The 25325-nt window shown below is 36.2% G+C and overlaps 2 protein-coding genes, 1 long non-coding RNA gene and 1 pseudogene across 11 annotated transcripts in view; 1 reads left to right on the top strand and 3 right to left on the bottom strand.

Moving 5' to 3' along the window:
• The window catches only part of LOC110271671 (uncharacterized), a 58049-nt gene extending 53647 nt beyond the window's left edge, over nt 1-4402 (bottom strand). The window contains exons 1-4 of the long non-coding RNA XR_015902754.1: nt 3954-4402; nt 3739-3816; nt 3222-3277; nt 2603-3107 (exon numbers count right to left, since the gene is read on the bottom strand). This is a non-coding gene — a long non-coding RNA (uncharacterized LOC110271671). The remainder of the gene's footprint in view (nt 1-2602; nt 3108-3221; nt 3278-3738; nt 3817-3953) is intronic.
• LOC148577848 (urease accessory protein F pseudogene) lies at nt 546-1575 on the bottom strand (annotated as a pseudogene).
• LOC107632125 (uncharacterized) lies at nt 2016-2416 on the bottom strand. The gene is made up of 2 exons (XM_088502080.1): nt 2375-2416; nt 2016-2321 (listed from the first exon to the last, which is right to left on the bottom strand). The coding sequence occupies exons 1-2, from the start codon at nt 2414-2416 to the stop codon at nt 2016-2018; spliced, it is 348 nt and encodes a 115-aa protein (XP_088358206.1).
• Nucleotides 4403-14269: 9867 nt separating the features above from the next.
• On the top strand, nt 14270-25041 carry LOC107632101 (protein MICRORCHIDIA 6). Of its 9 annotated transcripts, none has more exons than XM_016335767.3 (20): nt 14270-14388; nt 14932-15327; nt 15439-15513; nt 15599-15633; nt 16251-16329; nt 16410-16496; nt 16572-16647; nt 16945-17023; nt 18295-18423; nt 19698-19796; nt 19892-19996; nt 20070-20210; nt 20494-20586; nt 21806-21857; nt 22142-22253; nt 23144-23289; nt 23375-23490; nt 23795-23874; nt 24104-24146; nt 24597-25041. In XM_016335767.3, exons 2-20 carry the CDS (start codon nt 14958-14960, stop codon nt 24717-24719), a joined length of 2040 nt encoding a protein of 679 aa, XP_016191253.1. In that variant the 5' UTR covers nt 14270-14388; nt 14932-14957; the 3' UTR covers nt 24720-25041. The 9 variants fall into 9 exon arrangements, 8 of the variants coding, with proteins under 8 accessions (XP_016191253.1, XP_016191236.1, XP_020978347.1 ...); XM_088501600.1 differs by lacking the exon at nt 14270-14388 and adding an exon at nt 14396-14778; XM_016335750.3 differs by having other exon boundaries at nt 16410-16647.
• Nucleotides 25042-25325: the final 284 nt, after the last annotated feature.

The raw sequence follows: 25325 nt of genomic DNA, 5'->3' as shown, positions 1-25325 counted from the left end.
GAATTAAAATCGTGAAACTCAATTATCTAATTATCTAATATATTATATTAAATAAAAAAATAATATTTATATAACTTTTACTAATTCGAATCTCACTTTAGTTTTCATTTATTTTTTTTATTTTTTTCCTTTTATTTTTTAATTTGTCTTATAAATTTAATTTTAGTCGGGTACTGGATTACCCAATCCAACCCATATTTCATCAGTTTGGCATAGTTTGGTTTCAATTACAAAAGCACATTAATCCAATCCAACTCGAACCCATGAAATTTAATCGATTTGTTTCTCAAATTCACCCAAATCCAACCTGGCCTGATTACACCCATAGGAGCCAATCAGTGACGTGCAAACATTTTTCTTAATGAACTTATTTATACCCCCCTATGGATCTACATATATATATGGGTTATCTGGATTGGTGTTTTCGGTTGAACTAGAACTTAACATGTGTCAATCGTTGAACCTACATCGTCATGTACAACCAATTTAAGCCATTTTTTGAGTGAGTTGCCACCTCAAACCTCACAAGAAACAAGAAAATTCAATTTACCAAAGGACTTAACATTGTCTCTTCCAATCAAAACTCTACTATGTCTATGTGCTTCATATTATGAAAAATACAACATTAGTGTTATGTTTGTGCCTTCTAAGAAGAAAAGAGCCTATAAAACAAATAACCATGGCAACCCTGCACTGTATCTAGCAGAGGTGCAACTTGGCATGCATCATCAACATCGCGATTCTTCCATTTCTCTAGTATACCTTCGGCATAAGGAGCAAGTTGATGATGCAAAACTGTAGCAACCATGATGACTAATCATATTCAACCTTGCAGCAGCAGAAATAACACCCCTCATTGTGATGTACATATAAGCTCTTTGAGAATCAGTACTATCTAATCCTAGTGTGCCACATATAAGTCGAAATATAGGAGCATGGTGAAAAGATACAGTACCTGACCCCAAAGAAGCAGTACCTGACCCCAAAGAAGCATTTCTCATTGTTTTCAGAGAAGGGAGTTCCGAGAACACGGCCGAACCTACCCTCATTAGTGCAGACCCTTGTGAGATCGATGCCTTTCGGCTGACTTCATTTGTCAGTGTGGCATCCAATATTTTGTCAAGATTGAGCCAGGTTTCCAACTTGGGCGACACGGAAGCCAAGTGCACGAAAGGAAGGAGTAAGCCTCCTGTGTTCTCCAAGACATAGATAATGAATGTCTTGAGTTCATCTGGATTTGAGACCAGGTTGGACTGAACTGATGCTTCAAGGCCAAAAGAGTTAGCAAAGCCGCCGGTAGGTAGAAGAGAATCAAGCAACTGCCATTGGCTCCACTGTGCAATGGAGTCTGAAAGGCGAGGTCCGTTGTCACACCCTTCACTTATTTGCATTGTAAATGATAGTCAGCTGGGATCGACGACAAATATTAGACTCCCACAAAAGCCTAGAAGAAGAAACCAGGCTTATACATTCAAATTCTTTAAGGAAATTGAAAAACTTGCAGACATCATTTGAAAATGAATTACATATCATACAAGAAATAAAACTCAATGTCTTGACCAAAATTGAGCTCCCAAAAGCGTGATTATGAGGTCACACAAAGACAACTCAATCATTGCTCCAAACCTATCTTCAAACAAATGCTTAAAATCCGGAAGAACCGTGAAAATTCCTCGGTTCCCTTTCTTTAATTATTCTGAACTCTCTATGCCATGCTTATTAATATTAACCATAATTCACTTACGGAGGGAGTAGGACATTTATTTATCAGATCACATTATGAATTTGAACTCACTATGTTGTTCTATGTCCAAACAAGGATTTGCAAAAAATGTTTTTTTCAGTCCAATCAGAATCATATCTTACAACATAACAAATCGGCATGTTAAAATCAAATTGCACAAGAGTTGGAACAATCTATTAATGGTGATTCTACATTATGTGATAAAAAGACAAAACATTCAGTAGTTCCAACCTACAAACAAATACACCTATGCTATCACAAGAGGGGGGGACTAAGACTTGTTTTCTTGGGATTTATCATTGTCCCTGTTCATGAAATGGAATCCCATAATATACCTATATTCTCCGATACCAAGGCAACGGGAGCAGTAACCAAGACCGCTTCCGCCACAAGTTCTACACCATTTTGGCCATTCGCCTTTCGGGAGCATTTCCAAATGAACCTTGTTTGTCCTTCCCTTCCCACAACACTGGTGGCAATCGACTCGTCCACTCCCCTCACAGACTACACAATGTGGATCCGGCTTCTTTCTTCTCTTCTTCTTAACATTTGACTCCGTTATCACAACCCAAGATGGCTTAGTGAGTGAAATTAGGGATCCATGGCGGCGGAGAGAGGAGACAGAGGAACAAACGGAGATGGGGGAAGGAGATGCAGAAGATTAGGGCTCATTCTGTGGGAGCTTGATTTGGGGAAGAATCAAATATTGATTTTTTTGTAAATTACATAATTACCTACTATGGGCTATAATTTAATTATCAATAGTTTAACTATGGTTAACATAGCAACCAATTAGAAGATGACATGTCACGGGGGGTAAATTACATGTTATTATAGGAAGGGTAGATTAGAATTCACCTAATAAATAATATCGTATATCAAATATATTATACATGAATCGAAAGTATATTCTTGAGTGTCAAATAAAAAATTAAGCTAATCTTATGCAGAGTTTTAGCAAGTAATAAATAGCAGTGTTGCTCAAACTCAAAGTATGATTCCCTATCTTCTTTAGACTTGCCAATTGGGTCTCACTACTATGTATTCCTTCATCACCATCATATAACATTGTTCCCTTTTTAGCATCCTCTTTCGCATCAATGATAATGTTCTTGAAGCTTTTGAGAAACATGGAGTCAAAGAAGCTTTTGAGAAACATGGAGTCAAAGAAGCTTTTCAAGTGATCATTTTCCTGCAGCAGGCTTTTCATCCGACTTTGTCTATTTACATTCAATCTTGGTTTTGTTTCTGAAGGAAATGCCATATTTCTACTAAGATATCTCACAGCTTCAGCTGACAACTTTTCATGCTTTAATGTGGAACATATTCTCATCTTTTCATGATCACTTATTTCTGCATGAATCTATGAATTGTATCAGCAAAAGCCTTTAATTAAGCATCAAAGTGAATTCATCATAAACACTAAAAACCAAGAACAACATCTTAATGAACACAATTCAAGAAAAAACTAAAGTACCTTTAGAAAAATATCCGTGGCAATGTATAATTGATCATGAGATTCCCTTGCAGCATCTGTGAGTTATATTTGTAATTGATCATGAGTTATATTTCTACTAATGCCTCTTTCAAATCATTAAGTGGCAACACCTTTAGTGCGACTGGGCAGGTTCCAAAGATCCTTCAATTTCAAATATGCTACTTTTGTAACTCCAGAAACATTTGTGAATTATATTTATCAGAACATCAAATTAGGAAAAAATACAAGACACACACACAAAAGAATGGAAGCTAAGTAGAAAAGAGTGATACCAGAAATTTGTAGCTCAAGTGATCAAAGCCCTCTTGTAGCATCTAAAGGCTTAAGTCTTGGGTATACATGGTTCCCTTCTAGACTCTTGAATAATGAATGGTGACATAACAAAATCCACATAAAAATTATAATCCTAACATGAACAACACACACCAATAAATTGAGTTATATTAAATTCAATTGAATAAAACAAATTAGTTATATATGGAAGAAGCTTGCTTGCCTCATCTCTAAAGGCATAGACACCTTTCTTCTTAAATTTCCTTCTTCTCGAGATCTCAAAAACACATGCCTTGTTTTTCTGCAATATAGCTAATATTCTGTTAGAGAATGATCAATGACCAGTAACCAAAGGAGAAATTGTTTGTGATAGAATGTTTCTCATTCACATTATCAAGGTTTTTCCAATACCAATTGACCAAGAATTATTTTACCTGCCTAGATTGACCATTTCAGCCACCGATGCTGGTTCTAATCACATCTCACATTTCAGCACCCACACCATCAATGATGTCCGGCTCATTATCCTGGAATGCACAAACACAATAGTCTTGGAGAATATTTTGCAAGCCAAAGTGCCCATTAGATCAGTCTCTTCCTGTAGTCTCTTCTTCGCACGGGTGGTGATTATGGTGAGGTGGGTCTCTGTGAGAGTGGGTTAGGATTATGTCTTTCCAGACATCATCGACAGTTTTGGACGGAGGAGGAGGGGATGAAGAAGGTTTGAGGGATGAGAGGTGGTTGTTGTTGTGGTGAGGCACCGCGTCTGAAACAAATTCAAAGGAATTTGGATGAAATCGAGAAATTGAATTGAAACATGAAGGTATTTCGTGAGGAAGAGGGTAGGAGAAGAAGTGGAGGGCCATCGCGAAGAGGAAGAAGACAACAGGGAGCTGGGTTTAGTCTCAAGTTTTATATGGGGACAATTTTAAAATATCAAAAATTTGTATCTTTTATAGTAATTTTTAATAAATTATAAATAAATTAAATCTAAACCATTAGATCGTCGCTTTTTATTTTTTTTATGGAGCTAGGAATGGTGTGAGACATCATTATGGGGTACATGGGTGCATTACTGGAGTGTGGTGTCAGCGGAACTAAAATCGGACGGTCCGGATTTTGGGTGAGTAATCGGACGGTCCGATTAGAGGGGAGCAAATCGGACCGTCCGATTTGTTGCTTGCAAGGCCAGGTGTCGAGCATGCAGTCTCCCCAGCAGCGGTGGCCCCTCCATGCATGACTATCTCCCCCTTGAAGCCCCACTCTCCTTCAGAAGTCATTTTCCCTTCCTGCATCTCAAGTTTCACCATTTCTTCTCTGCTTCTTCATCCTTACTAGCAAAAATTTTTGCTTCTTCCACTGTAAAAAAAAATTTACAATGCCAAAAAAAAGAAAAGCTAAAGATGTTGATCGTCCTGAACTACATATTATCAATTATCTCTACCATTCTAATTATGTAAGTTAAATTTTTATTTTTTTTTCAAAATTTATGTTATTATTACAGATTTATTATTACTATTTTTTAGAAGTTTAGAAATGCATATTTAAGGATTAGTTAAAATATTATATATTTAGATTTAATTAGTTGTAATGAATAAGAATGTTTGAATTACATTAATATAATTGGTTAGTAGAAAATATATGTTTAGATCTTGGTGTAATAATTTTATAGATTATTTGTTTACGGCTAGTCTAATTATTTCTTCTAATAATCTTGAGAATTATGGATAAGAATTAGATTTTGTGTAATATATGATATATGTTATTGATATATTTTGTTACGGTAATTTCATATTGTTATTTATTGTTGGATATTTAAATTGATTTAATGTAAATATATTGTTGTAGTTGAGGATTTAATAATAGGTGAAATATTATTAATTGAATAAGAATTAGATTTATTTAATTATTAGTTGTTATTAATAGTTAGTTAGTAATTATAAATGTTGGGGATGTAAGAATTATTATTATTCGTTCAACGATGAATATGTAAATAAATAATTATGTAACAAGAAATTTAGTCAAATATTTACGTAACAGTATGTTGGAGTTAGATTAAAAAGTTAGATTATTAATAAGTATTAATAATTTTCATGTAAAGTGTTGAATTAGCATAAGTATAAAAATTTAATTAGCTACTACTATTAAGAAATTAGTTCGATCGAAATATTTTTAATAATGATACTTAAATAATTACTAAGTTAGTTGTTTCTATATATGCGCATGCATGTTACTTACTAAGTTAGTGTAATTAGTCTAGTAAATTAGTTACTATTATTACAGAGTTAGGGCCTTTTATATTGAATTAGGTTTACTAATAATTTAGTAACAAGAAATTTAGTCAAATATTTACGTAACAGTATGTTTGAGTTAGATTAAAAAGTTAGAATTATTAATAATTATTAATAATTTTCATGTAAATTGTTGAATTAGCATAAGTATAAAAATTTAATTAGCTACTACTATTAAGAAATTAGTTTGATCAAAATGTTTTTAATAATGATAGTTAAATAATTACTAAGTTAGTTGTTTCTATATATGCGCATGTATGTTACTTACTAATTTAGTGTTAGTCTAGTAAATTAGTTACTATTATTAGAGAATTAGGGCCATTTATATTGAATTAGGTTTACTAATAATTTACTAACAAGAAATTTAGTCAAATATTTACGTAACAGTATGTTGGAGTTGGATTAAAAAGTTAGAATTATTAAAAGTTATTAATAATTTTCATGTAAAGTGTTGAATTAGCATAAGTATAAAAATGTAATTAGCTACTACTATTAGGGAATTAGTTCGATCGAAATATTTTTAATAATGATAGTTAAATAATTACTAAGTTAGTTGTTTCTATATATGTGCATGCATGTTACTTACTAATTTAGTGTTAGTCAAGTAAATTAGTTACTATTATTAGAGAATTAGGGCCTTTTATATTGAATTAGGTTTATTATTAATTTACTAATAATTTGTTATGTTTTTGTAGAGTTCACGAAATTTGACATGTAATCACCTGTTGCCTCCGGATAGATACAATCATGCTGTGAAGGATCATTTACGGTTTATTGGTTTTTTTCATGTTTCTCAAATTGGAATAGTTCAATGCCAAAAAGGCCTAGTAAATGCTCTTGTTGAGGGGTGGCATCCGGACACACACACCTTTCACCTTCCAGTTGGTGAGTGTGCTGTGACACTAGAAGACGTGGCTTTGATTCTCGGTCTTCCGACCAACGGTATGCCAGTTATAGGAGTGACTTTGAGTAGTCATGAAGCCTTAGAAGCTGAGTGTTTGCACCATTTTGGAGCTGTGCCGAGTAAGTCAGATTGTAGAGGAAGCTTTATAAAGTTGGGATGGCTTCGGGATTTAAAGGAGCGACTTCATTGCATTGATGAAGACAGTATTCAAAGGTACGTGAAGTGTCACATTATGTTGTTATTTGGTACGATATTGTTTGGAGACAAGTCTGGGGTAGGTGTGCACTGGAAGTTTCTGCCATTGCTGCGTGATTTTGGTAGTATCAGACAGTATAACTGGGGTTCGGCATGCCTAGCACACCTGTACAAGTCGTTATGCAGGGCTTCTCGTTTTGACTGCAAAGAAATCGATGGTCCGTGGTGCACAAAATTGTTACTCTCTTACAATTTCGCACACATGACCAGCAAGTGCACTGGGTCGTCCAAGTAATACCTCACGTGAGTAAGGGTCGAATCCCACGGAGATTGTTGGTTTGAAGCAATCTATGGTTATCTTGTAAATCTTAGTCAGGAAGTCAATTATGTTAATCAGTTGAATTGCAAATAAACAATAGAGCATGGATTAAGGGTTACTTGTTATGCAGTAATGGAGAATATGTTGGAGTTTTGGAGATGCTTTGTCTTCTGAATCTCTGCTTTCCTCTGTCTTCTTGTTCACGCACGCACGTCCTCCTATGGCAAGCTGTGTGTTGGTGGATCACCGTTGTCAATGGCTACCTTCTATCCTCCCAGTGAAAACTACGCTCACGCGCTCTGTCACAGCACGGCTAATCACGGGTTGGTTCTCGATCCGGTTGGAATAGGATTTACTATCCTTTTGCGTTTGTCACTAACGCCCAACCTTCAGGAGTTTGAAGCTCGTCACAGTCATTCAATCCTTGAATCCTACTCGGAATACCACAGACAAGGTTTAGACTTTCCGGATTCTCATGAATGCCGCCATCAGTTCTAGCTTATACCACGGAGATTCTGATTAAGGAATCTAAGAGATACTCATTCAATCGGATATAGAACGGAGGTGGTTGTCAGGCACACGTTCATGGTTTGAGGAAGGTGATGAATGTCACAGATCATCACCTCCATCACAGTTAAGCGCGAATGAACATTTTAGATAGGAACAAGCGTGTTTGAATGGAAAACAGAAATACTTGCATTAATTCATCGAGACACAGCAGAGCTCCTCACCCCCAACAATGGGGTTTAGAGACTCATGCCGTCAGAGAATACAAAGTTTAGATCTAAAATGTCATGAGATACAAAATAAGTCTCTAAAAGTTGTTTAAATACTAAACTAGTAGCCTAGGGTTACAAAATATGAGTGGACTATGATGGATGATGCAGAGATCCACTTCTGGGGCCCACTTGGTGTGTGCTGGGCTGAGACTTAAGCAATTCACGTGCAGAGGCCATTTGTGGAGTTGAACGCCAGTTTTTATGCCAGTTTGGGCGTTCAACTCCAGCTTTTGATCCTTTTCTGGCGCTGGACGCCAGAATTGGGCAGAGAACTGGCGTTGAACGCCAGTTTACGTCGTTTATCCTTGTGAAAAGTATGGACTATTATATATTTCTGGAAAGCCCTGGATGTCTACTTTCCAACGCAATTGGAAGCATGCCATTTTGAGTTCTGTAGCTCCAGAAAATCCACTTTGAGTGCAGGGAGGTCAGAATCCAACAGCATCAGCAGTCCTTTTTCAGCCTGAATCAGATTTTTGCTCAGCTCCTTCAATTTCAGCCAGAAAAATACCTGAAATTACAGAAAAACACACAACTCATAGTAAAGTCCAGAAATATGAATTTTTCCTAAAAACTAATGAAAATAGACTAAGAACTAACTAAAACATACTCAAAACTATATGAAATTATCCCCAAAAAGCGTATAAAATATCCGCTCATCAGTCCGCTAACACTGTTGCTAGCTTGGGCTTGGCTCCGTCTACCACATCTTGCGCCGGTTCCTAGGGAGCCCCACAGTTTTCCACTTGCAAACAGGTAACATTATTGACTTACATCGTATATTCATAGTTAGCATAGTACTGTGTTAATGAGATAAATTATATTAGGTGGCGTAACTGGGACCGTGGAGGTGGATGCTATAGATATCTTAGTCTTGCTCACTTTAGGAAGGCATTTGATGATCTTCAGGAAGGCCATGTTTGTTTTGAATAAAGGAGTATATGTATGAAATTATAGTGTAACTGTTGGATGTTTAGTAATCAGTTGTTTCTTTTGTTGTGTGCAGTTTGTGTGGCAGGCCTATGCCGTTGATCGCATTGAGCCCGACACAATTCCTCCAGAAATCTACATGGACTCAGTTGTGTGGAGCGCTACGGTGCCATTAGTATCATTTGAATGCATTGAGTGGCATTCAACCGATCGGATTACGCGACAGTTCGGTTTCATTCAGGTAGTCCCTCACCAGGAACGGAGTTTGGAACCGGCACACGGGGAGGTCCTTACTGGTCCTAAGAATCTTGACTGGACCACAGCCCCGACTCATTCATTTTGGGTGATGCAGTGGACCAATAGGTATAATCACATTCTTACTGATAATCCAGTGGCTCCACATCATGCATTAGAGATTTACATGGATTGGTACCGTAAAAAATATGGGAACCACCTGAACTTGTCGGATCTTGTGGTGCAAGAAAATGATGATGGTAATCCAGTTAGGGAGGATGACCCCCAAGAGCAGGAGAATGACCCCGAAGAGCAGGAGAATGATGAGCCACAGTCACCACCACCCCAACCTCAACCTCCAGAAGAACAACCACAGTCCTCGAATCCATATGTACCTCAGACATTGTTTACCCCGTCTATGCCTTTACATCAGCAGTACTGGGGTTCTTCACAGTTTGACACAGGAGAGGGGGCTTCATTTAGCCAATTACTTGGGTTCATGGCTGCAGATTCTACCCGGTCACATACTAGCCATCAGCCTGATATTATGGCGGGTAGGTATTCCTTGGATGCGAGGTTTCCGTGCCGCACCCCCTCAGTAACTTCTGGAGGGATAGTATCTGGAGACTCTAGTAGGAGTGAAGGTAGTCGAGGAATTCTTATCAGCCAAGACCCACGACGTGTTTCAATGGGTCTAATTGAGGAGAACCCTACAGCAACTGAGCAAGCGGTTGATGACTATCTAGTAGACGAGCCGGAGGACGATGAGTCCGAGGATGATGATATGGATGAGGATGATGACAAATCCGGAGACGATGACCCTGGTCATGCTTATGATGCAGGCTTGAGTAAGAGTTAACTCTTTTGTTGTTTCACTAGTTATGGTAGGTTCATATTAGCATTTGATGTTGATTGAGGTTAGGTTCGTAACTATTGTGATAGATTCATGTTTGGATGGTGCTGTTCATTAGTATTATAATGGTATTCATGTTTGATGGTGCTACTCATTTCTATTATTAGATTCATGTTTCGTTGGTGCTGTTTATTAGTATTATAATGGAATTCAGGTTCGATGGTGCTACTCATTTATATTCTTAGATTCATATTTGGATGGTGCTATTCATTAGTATTATTAAATTCAATGTTAGATGGTGCTGTTAATTAATATTTTTATATTCACCATTGGATGAGTTATTAAATTACTGTATATACAGGTGAGCCACGGACTCCAGCTGAGATAGGCAAAGCCTACAATATGAGGGTTGATCCGCCTCATCATAGTGCTAATCGATTCACCCCATCTGTGTTCAAGAAGGCCGCCAAGAAATGCAAGAAGTTTGTGAAAGATGTAAAGTGGTCCATGAGAAAGTAGTGGATGTTGTTTTTTAGAAGTTCAATGTGTATGAGTAAACTTTTCTATGTCGTTGTTAACTACCTTTTCATGACTATCATTTAGGTTCTTGTTTCGATTATTACTATGTTTGAAAAAGGCGGAAATATCATGGAGTTATATCGGTTGCTATCGTCATATATCAATAATTTTTCCTTCAATTATTGTTGTTGTTGCAACCTTGAATTTTGATTGGAAATGCACATGAATGTGATTAATTTTTTATCCAAATTTTGTACATAGCGTAGTTTAAAGTGTGAAAAGTTTGTTACAAATACAATACTAATGCAACTTAATAGCAATAACAACCATCAAGCATTGTTGCCTACATTAAGCAAGACAAAATGTCATATATCAAGCACAAATGTCATACTTTAAGCAGGATAAATTGTGAAATACATAACTCTACTGAGCATTGTTGCCTCCGGCTTGACGACATCTACTACGGCTGTGGCCCTCGGCCCCACATTGCCTACACCTCCTAGGACCACGTAGCATTCTTGTGTCCATCTCGTTCAAGAAACGAGTCATCCTTGGGCGACTTTTGGCAACCCGTCGCAAGAACGGATTTGGCACGAATCGAGGCCCGTTATAAGCAGGCCATGTAGTAGGATTCCCAAGTGGCCTAAACCTGGCTCGGTAAACACGTCGAATTTGGTCCATCTTATAAACGTCATGTAAATACACTTGCCAATCTAGCCGTTGATTCGCACAACAGGCAAACACATGTCGACAAGGAATACGGTCCACCTGGAACTCACCACAGTCACATCAGTGTCGATGGAGGTCGACGGCATACTCCACTCCACTTGGCATCTCACGCACCTCAAAGACCTCATTCTGTCTGTCGAAGCAACTCACCTGGATGTTTCCTGATGCAAGTTGATTTGCATGCAATTTGGAGGTCACAATCTCAGAAAAAACATGTCCAGCATTAATCCGGGCCTCCGCCTCGGCTCGTTTTCGTGTGAACAACTCATTAAGCCTGTAGAACGTCGCCTTGACAAGTGCAGTGATAGGGAGATTTCGTGCACCCTTCAAGACTGAGTTGATGCATTCCACTAGATTCGTGGTCATGTGTCCCCATCTGTAACCACCGTCAAACGCCAATGCATACTGTTCGCGGGGGATACGGCTTAACCAGTTAGTATAAGCCTCACCCCGTTCCCGTAAACGCTGGAAACGCAACTCGTACTCGCGGACTGTCCTCGAATATCCTGTGAAATAAGAAAAACAGAGGAAAAAACATAGATAAGAATCACTGCATGAAGATAACTCTATTAACTATGCACTTCGAATTACTAGGTGTTACCTATATTGACCACAAGTTTCTGCAAGTAAGGTGCCTTAAACTTTCTTAAAAAATTCGACTCTATATGCCTGATGCAAAACATGTGGAAGGCTCTAGGAGGCGACCAAGCTCCATTATTGCGGGCCACAGCTGCATTAATGGATTTGTGTCGGTCAGAGATCAGTCCCACACCATCTCGAGTAACCACATGTTGTCGCAAGTTGCTAAGAAAGAAGTGCCATGCATCAGAAGTCTCTCCCTCCACAATAGCAAATGCAATTGGGACAATATTGTTGTTACCATCCTGTGAAACCGCAACCAACAAACAACCCTTATACTTTCCGTACAAGTGTGTACCATCTACCTGGACAACGGGTTTAGAATATCTGAATGCTCTGATACATGGATAGTAACTCCAAAAGACTCGAGACAACACTCGGATATCAGTAACCAAGTCATCACCTTGATATGCAGGCATAGTCTCAAAGTGGACGAATGCTGATGGCTCCTTATGACACATTGCCTCAAACCATATGGGCAAAGCTTTGTACGATGCTTCCCAACCTCCAAAAATTTTTTTCACTGCCTTTTGCTTAGCCAACCATGCTTTCCGATAGCTGATGGTGTAATTGAACTTTGACTGCACTTCCGCAATAACTGATTTCACCTTTATCGAGGGATCAGCCTCAACCAACGGCTTTATCGCTTCTGCAATAGTGTTCGAATCCAGCTTCGAATGATCCTGTGATATCGTTGCTCTAGTACAAGTGTGACTACCATTATACCTCCTTATAACCCAACAGTACTTTCTGCTGATCATGCTAACCCTGATAAGCCAATCACAACCTGATCCATACTGCGTACACTTGGCGTAAAAGGTTAGCGGCTCCGACTCATACACTCTGTAGTCTACACCTCTTCGAATAGTATAATCTTTCATCGCCATAATAACAGCTTCCCTGAAACTGAATTCCATTTCAACAGCAAATTCACCATCTGCGACAATAGAAATTTATGCCACAAAAACAGTTGTACCTTAAAATAATTAAAAACAGATATTTCACGACTGAAATTAAAAGTCAAATCTATATATAACTTGTAACACAATCATACCAAAAATTTCATCTAACATAAATTAATCTTCATATGTCAAATCGATATCTACCATGTTAATCTACGGTTTAATATTAACATAAAGAATCGTTACTCAATACAGTTATACTAACATAAATAAATTTTACATCAAGTAATTATCTCAATTTTACATCACGTACCTGCATTCATATATTCAGGAAACTCCGGAGCATGCATGGCTTCCAAATCCAATGCTCGCATGAAAGATGGTTCCTCAAACGGATGGTCGTTCGCCAACGCATTTGCCACGTCCGTCACACTTGCCTCCCAAGTGCCGTCACCTTGAACTTCATCTCCCTCTTGACCAACAACTTCGTAATTGCTTTCAAACTCTTCTTCACTATCACTATTGTAATCTTCTCGTTCGATATTTCGGTCGGCCTCAGATTGCTCAAACTCAATATACAACTCAATGAACGGCATCTGAGCGCGACTTTCCATATACACTGAAAACATCTCTTGCATGCTCGCTTCATCAGTTACATATCTGGTTTGAAATTGAACGAATCCGCCAAATACCGGTATAGGATACTTGTATAAAATGCATGATATTTTTCTTGCCACCGCTAAATCTATCTTCTCACAAATCACACCTTTTAGTTCCTCGAATGAGATTATGAACGGAATAACAATATCTAATGGATTTTCACAGACAAATTTCACTCCTTCAGATGTTTCTAACAAAATCCGACCAAAATAATATACTTTTAAGAGGACTCTATCATCCATATCTCTCACTCATATTACTATAAATTTTTCACTCTCAATTTTTTTACACTCAACTGAAACAATGGAAATACACCTAAAAACTAAAGAAAGAGCTAGAACAGCTCCAGGAAGAAGAAGAACAACTCGAGTGAAAAGAAGAGATTTGGAACTCGAATGGCACACAGATATATGTATACACTTACAAACAAAAGTAATCGTACCCCCGATTTATATCTGGACCGTTGAAATATTCATATTATATTAAATTCGGACGGTCCGATTTGCATTTTGCAAGATAAAAAAAAAATTTTTAAATTCCCTGAAATCGGACAGTCCGATTTCAGTGTCCAAAATTCGAAATTCTCCCTCCCTACAATTCGGACCGTCCGATTTATAACACCAAAAATTCATATCAAAGAAATCGGACGGTCCAATTTTTCTATTCTAAGATTGACGTAAAGCTGTTCCACATACCTGTATTGCACCCCTAGTTTCCATAACAAAGCATAACACACACAGGTTTTCAATATCAAAAAAAATGAGCCTTATATCGTTTATTAATTTAATCCAACGTTTTAAATTTCATAGTGCATCGATAAGCTCAAAAGGCTTGAGCTAATTTTAGCCAGACCCGTCTTATACTACCTTACCTGAGACTCTGACTTCAGTACTACTTCATCAACGCAGCAACACAAGAAGTAAGAATTCGCATTTGGCCCATATCTCTCACACTCTCACACTCTCTCCTCTTTTACATCACCGATCACGATTTTTGCTATTTTGAGCCCTATTTTTGCATGCATCTACTGCAAAGTGCAAACCATCTTAGAAAATAAGCAACATTGCTGAACCTAGTTTTTCATTTTCAAGTTACGGTGATTTTTTTTTAAATTATTGTTTTATAATCAGTATTTTACTGCTGTATAGATTGAATTGATAAGCTAGTGAGTACACAACGAGTTCCAAAAAAAAAAAAAAATTAGCCATTATAACCTTTCCAAGATTCAATAATGTGTTTGTTATATTATTTATTCAATAATGAATATCTGCGTATGAAGTATGGAATCCTTTATCAAACTACGACGAATGTAAGCATCTGAACTAGATATCGAAGATTGTTTTACTATTTAATACTTTTTCTTCCTAAAAGACTCAAAACACATATATTGAAACTGAAATGCAAACATGCAACACTGAAACCAATCAGATTCTAATTAGCTTTATTTCTGTTGAATTTCTAGAAGAAATAGAGGAGAGTAGCTTAAAGATGGACACTGCAGAAATTGTGGATTTATCTAGTGATGATGAAGGGGGTGAAGCTGGTTCCAGGGCTCTCCATTTTGATTCTGATATTGCGAGTGGTGCAAAGCAACAGAATGTGACCAACAGAGGCCACACACCCAAACATTACAGATCTCGAAGCCATTCTAATATACAAAATTCTGAAGAAAATATGAGCCCCAGCCGTCCGAATTCTTGTCATAGTTGTTCTGGTGATTTGAAGCAAGGTCTGTTGCCCGTTGGTGACGACGCAGGCCTCTCTGATTCATCACCAATTTGTGCAGCACTACCTTGTAGGCATTTTTGGAAAGCTGGAAATTATGATAATGGGCTTGTTCCTAAAGTCAGAGTCTCAAGTAATCAAACATAATTCCTCCCAAATTGATAGAGTGTAGTTTTTCTAATGGGTTCCATGATTTTAGCTCACTTAATCCTTGTTGCTACTCCTTTTTCTTGTCGAATCGTAGATGCAGGCAACTATCTCAATGTCCATCCTCTGTTCCTTCATTCGAATGCAACTTCACATAAGTGGGCATTTGGTGGTATGCTCAAATGATCCATGTAAACTTTCCCTTTATGAATTTTTTTTATTTTTAATTGGTCTTTTCCTTTGTTTTCCATTTGCAGCCATAGCTGAACTTCTGGATAATGCAGTTGATGAGGTGATTTTTCAATGCATGAACTATGAAATTAGCTGAATTCTTAAATGGGTTTTAAGCTATATAATTTTCTTTGACCTTGTATGGCTAACTAAGCTACTGGTTATGAATAGCTTTTTCTTCTCATTTTGTTTTCTCCCTGCCCTAGAATTAGTTTTCTTTTTGGGTCTTGATTTGCCAGTTTTTAACACCACCATAGACCATTTAAGCAGTGGAGGAAAATTGTAAAAATTTAAGAACTGTAAGAATCTTTTCACTTGGGAAAAAATTTAAGCAACATTTCATAACACCATAGACCAGATGTCCACTAAATAGAGGTTGAATTAAGCAGATAACATTTGGTCTTGATAATAAAAGTCATTATGTGCCTTTAATGCATCAGTTGTGCAATAGTTGGTTCTTGACGTTCATGCTATAGGATCAAATTTAGTACATACATTTTTAACTACACTTTGATGTCAGATTCAAGTTATACCAATATTTTATTTTAAAATTGTTACTATATAGATTATTGGAACTTCTTATTGTCTATTTCATATGCTGTTCTGTTCCTTTTATGCATATTTGCATTTCATTTTCTTATTCTTTATTTACATCATAGGCTTCTGTTCAAATGCTAGATCCAAAATGGGGCTACCTATGTTATTGTAGATAGAATTTCAAACCCAAAGGATAAAAGTCCAGCATTATTGATTCAAGGTATGTTGACTTATAGGAAGTTCCTTTTTATATTTTTGGAGTCTAATTGTTTGCTCTTTATGTGCACACTTGGCAATCAGATGATGGTGGTGGAATGGATCCAGAAGCAATGCGTCGTTGCATGAGTTTTGGATTTTCAGATAAGTCAAAATTTGCAATCGGACAGTGTATGGACTATGGCAATATTTTTGTGGTGATTCTGCTATTCTCTTCTCTATTTATATTTCAATTTGGCCATACAGATGGAAATGGCTTCAAGACTGGTACCATGAGACTGGGTGCAGATGTCATTGTCTTCAGCCGCCATCTGAATAACGGGTAGGGGTCTGAAAAAGTGATTCTCTTCTTACCCCCTCCCCCCCCTCTTCTTTTCTTTCTCTCCTTTTAATAGCATTGGAGAAATGCTGAAATATAAGGTGATTTAGAACATAAGTAAAGTACTATTAGTCTACTCTTAGGAATTTTAACTTTTTGTCAATGGAGGATGTAAGCATATACATGTTTATCATCTTATTGGTTATTTCCTTCCCAGTCTGTTGATATCTTATTGTCTTTGCTCATTCATGTGAAAGGATGGCAATAGCTTCACAAGAATACTGAATTTATGTTGACCAGGATACTGACTCAAAGCATTGGGCTTCTGTCTTATACATACATGATGCAAACACAGCTTGACAGAATTGTAGTACCCATGGTAAGTGATGTGTCCCAATTTTACTACTTGGAGGGTTCTTGGTTATTTGGTTCATTGATTGAAACAGTACTTATGCTGATTTATTTATTTGAAGTGAAATGATAACTGTATATATGAGGGTCTAGAGGATTTATCTAGAAAACTAGCTATCGCTATGTTCTGGTGTCCTTCATCCTGATTGGTTGAACTTGAATTAGCAATTATCATGTATCCTTTTTGGGTAAATTATATATTGTCTCCTTAAATTATAGCCTTTTCTCAACTTAACTCCATTATATCTCTCAATTTCACTTAATCCTCCATCTTTGTGGCTTAGTATGTGCGGATTTAGTTCCTAGAAATGTGGAATTAATGGTATTGTCTGCGGTGTTGGAGAATTTGAACACGAAAGAAAGATTGAGGAGGCTTAATATCATTCATGAAGGGGAGGGTTCTTGTGGGATGGAGGTTGAGGATGTTGGGCACTTATTTCTATATGGTGATTTTGTGGGTGAGATATCAGAATGGGGGAGTTGAGTAGGTGATGCCTAGAAACACAAAGGAGGCATTGGAGGTGTGGTGTGGGGTGGAGAGGGTAATGGTGAAAAGAAATGCGTTGATGGGACTGTTCTTTGCAACAATATGCTCAGTGTGGAAAGCACAAAATGAGCTTGTATTTGCAAATAAAATACCAAGGAGGGGGGGGGGGTATGGGAGGCAGCGGAGTATTGGAGCAGAGTTTTGGTGGAAGAAAAAAGAAAACTAAGGAAAATTGGTTAGAAAAGATGGTGGGTGTGTGTATGCTATTTACCTGGTAATGGAAAGTATGGGGTTGGTGGATATTTTGAGAAAGGGAGTGGGGCTGGAAGTTTATGATGATTGAACTGACTGATGCTACCTTGGAGCAGTTTCTACAAGTTGTTCTTGAGGAGCTAGAGATCTCAAATGAGGAGGTGGAATTCATGGTACAATCGAGACTCATTCTTGATGGACTTGAAGGGAAGAAGATTAATTCGTTTTCATGGGAAATAAGGTTTGATTGGAATACAGTGTGCAACAAAGAATATGCTTTAAAGATACACAATTTGTATGGGAAAGTAAACGAGAATTCAGCTGGTGGAAACAACAATGGGAGGAGCTATCTCATCTTGTGTGTTCTTAGTAGGTATATGGTTCATGGGTCTATGATTAGATTTTTCATAATCTTTTTAATGGATTGAATGTACGGGGGTGCTATTCATCTGTGTGTGTGTGTGTGTGTTTTATTGACCAAGTGATCACGTCTATATCAGGTGCATTATCAGATCAATACATCAAGCGGATCCTTCGGAATATTAAATGACCAAGAGCATTTTATTTCCAATTTGTCCATAATGTTGCGCTGGTCTCCATTCACATCAGAAATAGAACTTTTGAAACAAGTTAGTTTCTTATTTATCTGTTGATCATGATTTTGCTGAAACTGCTTATCTTTTTTATTCTTTAGTTTTTCTTTTGTCATATTGGTGTCTTGCTGTCAATAGATTGAGCTATTGTAGCAGGTGCTAGTCAAATTTTGAAGAGGAGAGCCAGAGGCTCTTTCTTATGGGAGGGAATTTATTGTTTAGCATTGCTGTGGTGTCTAGTTGATCGGGTCAGTCTATACTTTGTTTTTAGTGTTTTCACTTTCTGTTACAAATTCTCTGAGACTAAAGAGTTTCATTGCAATTATAAGCATTGTTTTCTCGGGCATATCAAGAGAGAAATTGGTGGGTTTGAGAAATAGTAAAAAGGTTTTGCAATTTGCAGTTTGCATTCTAGTGCTTGAATGTTCAGGAATCAGGACTGTCTTTTACGAGCATATGAAATATGAGTTCAGGGTTGATGCCTTTAGGAACAAAGAATAAAAAATTAATGTTAACAGGGTGCAATTTTAATGATATTTTCCGAAGAAAGCTGATTGAAGAAGTTGATAAAATCAAAGGAAGGAGGATATAAGGGAAGTGGAAAGACATACCTAAAGGATTGATGCATCAAATAACCTAATAGCCAGTACAGGCCAATTTATCGATACAATTCATAAACCTCTGCTTCTATTTAACAGCATGCATAACAATATCCTCTAAGAGGAGTTAGGAAACAATTATTTAGTCCTATAAGAGTTTGAGACTATTAACTCAGATATTACAATAAAAAGTCATTAACATGCAACTTCCAATGATAATTCCCCCCTTAGAAGGAAGAAGCACACTAATTATAGTAGCAATTTACCTACTGCCCATGTGGAATAATACAGGCAGTCTGATAACTTTTATGAAACCAGTGTATTTAGATAATTTTATTTTTAAATTTTGTTCCTTTTTTATGCTAGTATATCCTGAGTAAGGCTGAAACCTTTTTGGTTTATCTGGTGACTCCTTTATTCCACTTAAAGAATTTCAGGTGCCTGGACATATAATCAAGTCACAAATTCTTGCAATAGATTTCATGATTTCATTTGCTTTCTAATTGGCCTGATAATTATTATCATTCTACTGATGGATGATAATGGATCTGTAAGATGGGGCAACATGAGGAATTTGAAACATGAACAACCTTTTTGAAATTATTACTTGCTAATATAACATTATATTCTTGTAGGTTTTCCCAATTTATCGTTTAATTGCACATTTCCTTCAAGGATTGTGATTTATTTTGGAAATTCTATTTTTGGCAGCTTGACGAAATTGGATGTCATGGTACTAAAATTATTATCTACAACTTGTGGTTCAACGATGATGGCAATTTGGAATTAGATTTTGATTTTGATACCGAGGTGATATTTTTTGTTTTTATGGTTTTTTAGCTTTTCCCAAACGATCATGCTTTAATTTCTTGTATGGAACTTTGATATTAATATTATGGATGTAGGATATTTGTATTGCTGGGGATATCAAGGAGGAGGTTGATGCACTTTCTTCCTGGGAGACATTGAATGAGCAACACACTGCTAACCGGCTTCGATATTCTCTACGTGTATGGTTGATTTTGTAAATTGTATCCAAGTGGTTTAAGAAGGGCTGATTTTTTTTTTTCTGATGTTCTTTAGGTTTACTTGTCCATATTGTACTTGAGGTTACCAGAAAGCTTTACAATTATATTGCGAGGGCAAGTTGTGGATCTACATAACATTGCAGACGATCTTCAGTATCCTGAATTTATCTTGTATAAACCACATAGTTCAGATGAGGTTCTTGTCTAACTTTTGAAAGGCTGCTTCCCCTTCTCCTCCTCCTCCTTCTCTCTCATTTTCTTTTTAACTATATTGTCTCAATGGAAAAATTATCTTGGATTCTTACCATGATCCTTCACCTAACAGCTTTTTCCTTTAGGAGAGTCGATTCTTTATATGCTAGATATGCATATATGGTCGTTGTGATATTGGCAATTAATCTTTCAAACTTCAGGGTAGTGAGTTTCTTCTGTGGAATTTCAATAAGCTAATAATATTTCCCCTTTTGGATTAACTGCAGTCTGCAGTTGTGACAACAATTGGATTTGTTAAGGAAGCTCCTGAAGTCAATGTCCATGGCTTCAATATATATCACAAAAATCGGCTGATCCTGGTAATTATAACTCAACTGAGATCCTAATAAGAAAAGCTGATCAAATGGATGTGTAAGTAGAACAATGAGCAAAACTATTATAAGTACATCTATTTTGATATTTTGGTTTGGAAGAGTACAATTATGTTGTTCATGTAGTTGATCCTGCTTAATGGATTAAGGCATGGTATCAGTGGTTGTTCTTCAAGGGTTGCATGGAAACTAGAGGAAATGATATGCTCTATAAAATAATGGTCAAAGGAAGGAAACTGACATGAACAGAGGAGCTTATTTTTGTCATGGAGTAATATCCCAGATTAGTTCCTAAGGAGTATTTTTTGTCAGATACTTTAGTCCCTACAAGTTTTAGTTACCAAACCAATCCTTAAAAGTTTTATTACAAAATTAGTTCCACATTAGATTGCTCGTTTACGTGAAAGAAGTGATTTGAAAATTTTAAGAATTCTCAGAGACTTTCATGTCCTTTTTAAATAACAATGGAGACTGGTTTGTCTAACTTTTTTTTAGCAAGATTTGACGTAAGACTGATTTGCCAAACAAAATAGAAGGTTGGGGCAAGATTTGACACAAGACTGATTTGCCAAACAAAATAAAAGGTTTGGGATTGATTTGGTATTTAAAATTTGTTGAAGACTAAAGTATTTAACTAAAAATTTATTGGGAATTAATTTGGGCTATTTATCTTTGGGAAGACTGCAGTATGGAAGCCATGTGTTGCAAAGAAAGGAAGGCCATGAACACAATCTTATTCGAAAACCATAGTCTATAAATAAATCATGCCTATTCTAATAAAATTGATAACCTTGTCATCTCAAAGTCCTTATACGAAATTTTGCTACAAATTATGAGGGTTCATCGGTGCGTCAATTAGTTGATATTTGACGAAGGAACTGTAAATTAAGCTAGGAAAGTATAGCATGATCAGGTTAAGTTAACAAAGAAATCCCCCCTTCTTTACTGGCATCATGTGAAGTTTGTATTATTAAAATGTGTAGTAAGCCTAGCTTAGTAGTGCAAATTCACATGTATTAGATTGTCCAACACAATGGTACTATATAATAACAAAAATGGAAGTCTTCGTATGCATCTTAGAAAATTGGCATCCCTGCTATCAAATAGATATTACTAGTTTTCAAAGGTAAGGTATCTTCATTTATTTGTTTATCTTTCTCTGTTGTTCCTACACTTAAAATATAAGCTCTAACTTTTCTATTTACAGCCTTATTGGCAGGTTGTGAGCTATCTGAGAAGTAGAGGCAGAGGAGTTGTCGGTAAGCAGAAAATAACTTGAGAATATTTTTATTCTCTTTATATGAGAGATAAATATGTTATTGTGGGAGCACATGTTTAACAAGTTCAATTGCATTAACTTATATAAAAAGGAATGCAAGTCAATATCACAATGATAGTAGACCGAATTCATTGTGCTTTTACAGTTTACTTTATTTGAGTATGTAATCGAAGATGTTACACTTGTGTTCACCTGATAATTATTTGTTAGAGATGTAATCGACTTGTGGTGGATAGGTGCCTGACTATGTTACTCTTGTGCCAGGTGTCCTGAAAGCAGATTTTATTCAGCCTACTCATAATAAGCAAGATTTTGAGAGGACTTCCTTGTTTGCAAAGCTTGAACATCGCTTGAAGGAAATGACGTGGGAGTACTGGTATGGTATTTTTCTGTTAGTGGTCATTTGACAGCATGGGTTGCTGAAATAATATACTCCTGGTTGTATATTCTACTCTTAGAAATGAAGTGTTAGTAATTTCTTGATATCCATTAACAAAAAATATCTTCAATATATCTTACATCATATCCATGATGGTATCTTCAAATTGATTTTTATGTATCTATTTTATTACTTCATTTCTCATTATTTTATGAAAATTGATATTTTTCATATTTTTCAATGTCTTTTCTCTCATTTCTTTCTTCCTTTTGGAAGTGAATTCAACATGATAGTGAGGTTGTGTTTGATTTGGTGTATTGTTAAACTTAATATTGAATAGTTTAGAATAGTTTTCTTTATTATATAGTATAATGAAAAGTGCAAAACTATCAAACCAACAGAAATAGAGGATCATATATTGTTCAACTTTTAAATTTCATTAAATTAGTTAAAAGGATATTAACTATATTAAAATAAATCATATATAATATTTAATATAATTTATAATTTAAAATAATTAACAGAGCTTTTAGTAGTTAGCTCTAAAATAATAAAGTTCTAGTTCAATGGTATTCTCTCAAATCAATTGTACTTTTACTTTTAGTTACATAGTTGCTCAAGTTAGATTAGAATTATTAGTGATAGTGTGAAGATAACCATTTATTATAATGTAACATTTTATACAATATTGTACCAAACTTGGTGTGCTTTTATCCTAATATAGTTACAAAAATAATCTCTATAGTCGATCATGCAGTCAAGTCTGAATTTTCGTTTCGTTGTTGGATGTATAATCCATACTCCCGATTATGCACTCGAGGATTGTTGAATTAACAATTGTTATACATTAATATTTGTCATGCCTGGATACTTATAAAATTTTGTAGGGATTCTCATTGTCAACTACTTGGGTATCAGAAAAAGAGGCCTAAGTCTCAGGTCCCCATTGATACTTTGCCGCCAAAACCACCTGGCTTTGAAATACCGGTTGCATTGAACAAAAGTACCTATCCACATAGCACGTTTGAGCAAGGTAACTGCTTATTTTAGAAACAAGATTTCCCGTTGCTAGCTTCACCACTATTATCCAAACTGATGATTTCTCATTGTGGTTCAAGTATCTCCTACTAAGAGGAAAGAGAGACATGGATCTATGGACCTTCATAAGATGAAAAAGCAAACAAGGGAACAGGATTTCTCAACAAGTGTTGGTTGCAATGATGAGAATATACAGGTCTGCATTAGAATGTTGATTGTAATGTTTTGACTTTGGTTTGTTAATATTCATGCATGTTGTTTTAGGAAACTTTTTTATCCAAACATCTTCCAAGTTATTATTCTAATTACAATTAATACTACTCAAACAAAGAGTCTTTATATTCTAGTCTTTTTTATCTTGTCCCTTATTATTATTATTATTTGGAGAACTACTGTCATTTCTCCTTTTATTCCACTTGATTTCCTTAGATTTCATGCTCTGGCATTGTAAATCATTGAAATTTGTTTTAATGGTTCTTCCACCCTTGCTTTTTGTGTAGACTACTGCATGTTCTGAAGACCAGGAGGAAGACCAAGGCACTATACACTTGATACAAGTGAACACAGAACTCCATGCAAGGTGAATAAAAAAATTTTACTTACATAGTCATTGCCAGCACTTGATTACTTGGAAGGCAGTTATACAATTACTGGGATTGGCTTAAATCTTGTTGCTACATACCATATTTACAATTCTTACCTTATCTGGAATTGAGCAACACCCATTGTTCTTGCCTTGGCATCTAAAATATAGCATGGCAGCTCTATGATGCAAAGACTCATTCTCTTTATTCCCCCTTCCCCTGCAGGTGTTTGGAATTTGAAAAGACAAATGAAGAACTTTGCCACAAGGTAATTAATTCTTACCCAGTTGTCAAGGGTACTGGGATACAATCAGAAAACTCCCTTTCAGTTTTCTTCCCTCTTTTTCATATTTATCAAAGGACGTTGCTGAATTTACATCTTAGTTTCACATAACCATCACCACAAAATAGAGACAAAACAGTGTAGCCGTAGCCCGTAGGGATCCAAAGTTTCTAGAGATGGCCCCGTAGTTTTACCGTTCATATGTTTTTTGTGTTAATGTCTATCTATACACAATTGCCCCACTCAGTCGGTTGTTGTCAATGTCTCTCTAACCCAGTTGTACAGAAAGCTCACGAGAGGATTGAAATCTAGCCAATTTTTTTCAGTTTGTGCATTTATTTGGAATCTGTTAAATTTAGAACCTTCCATAGAATGAAAATCTTGTTGTTTGACCTTTTCAATTTTGACCATTCAAGAGGAATCATGATTTTACAGGTGACAGAGCTTAGAAGCAAAATTCAAGACGCTAAGATTGAGTATAATAGCCTTTTGTCTCAAGTGCACTACCAGGACCTGATGCTAACATGTATTATAGATGGTACACCTCTTGCAGGCTAGCTTTGTTTCTCCAGAATTTGTTTTTTGGTGGAAGGTTCTCTAGTTTTAAATGATGTTGTATGATATGGGGATGGATTCTTCATGTGAAAATATAAACATGGTCATGTGCAGATTTTTTTGGCTCCAATATAGCTCTCGCAAGAGAATATAATATATAGTGAAAGTTATGTGAGAGTTTAGCCCAGTCTATATAGATAACTATTTTTACCTGTAATTATATGAAAGTAAGATACATCCTAATATCTAGCTTTTTGTAGATATATGATACTGTGAGCTTTAAGTAATTAATGCCAATTCTACTATAGAAATTTTATTCTATAAAGGAGGATAGAGTTGAGCTTCTCTACCACTCCCCCTAAAAGGATTCCTTTGGATCCTTACAAGTTACATTCTTATGGTTTTGTTGGATCATGTGAAACGGTTTGTACTAAATGCACATGGCTTTCTCATCTCTAGAAAAAATGTTTGGTTTTCTCATCCGAATTCCAAGATCTTGATTTGGGTAACAGTTATGTTCTTAATTTCTTTGCATGCTTCGTTTTCTGATCGAAAACTTGCCATGTTATTATTTGATGGAGTATTTCTTTGGTCTTTAAAATATTGAAA

The sequence above is a fragment of the Arachis ipaensis genome, chromosome B1, assembly GCF_059453495.1.
Source record: "Arachis ipaensis isolate K30076 ecotype BB chromosome B1, ASM5945349v1, whole genome shotgun sequence".
Classification (NCBI taxonomy): Eukaryota; Viridiplantae; Streptophyta; class Magnoliopsida; order Fabales; family Fabaceae; genus Arachis; species Arachis ipaensis.
The sequence above is the reverse complement of the archived record's forward strand: the minus strand, read 5'-3'. Positions and strand labels throughout refer to the sequence as shown.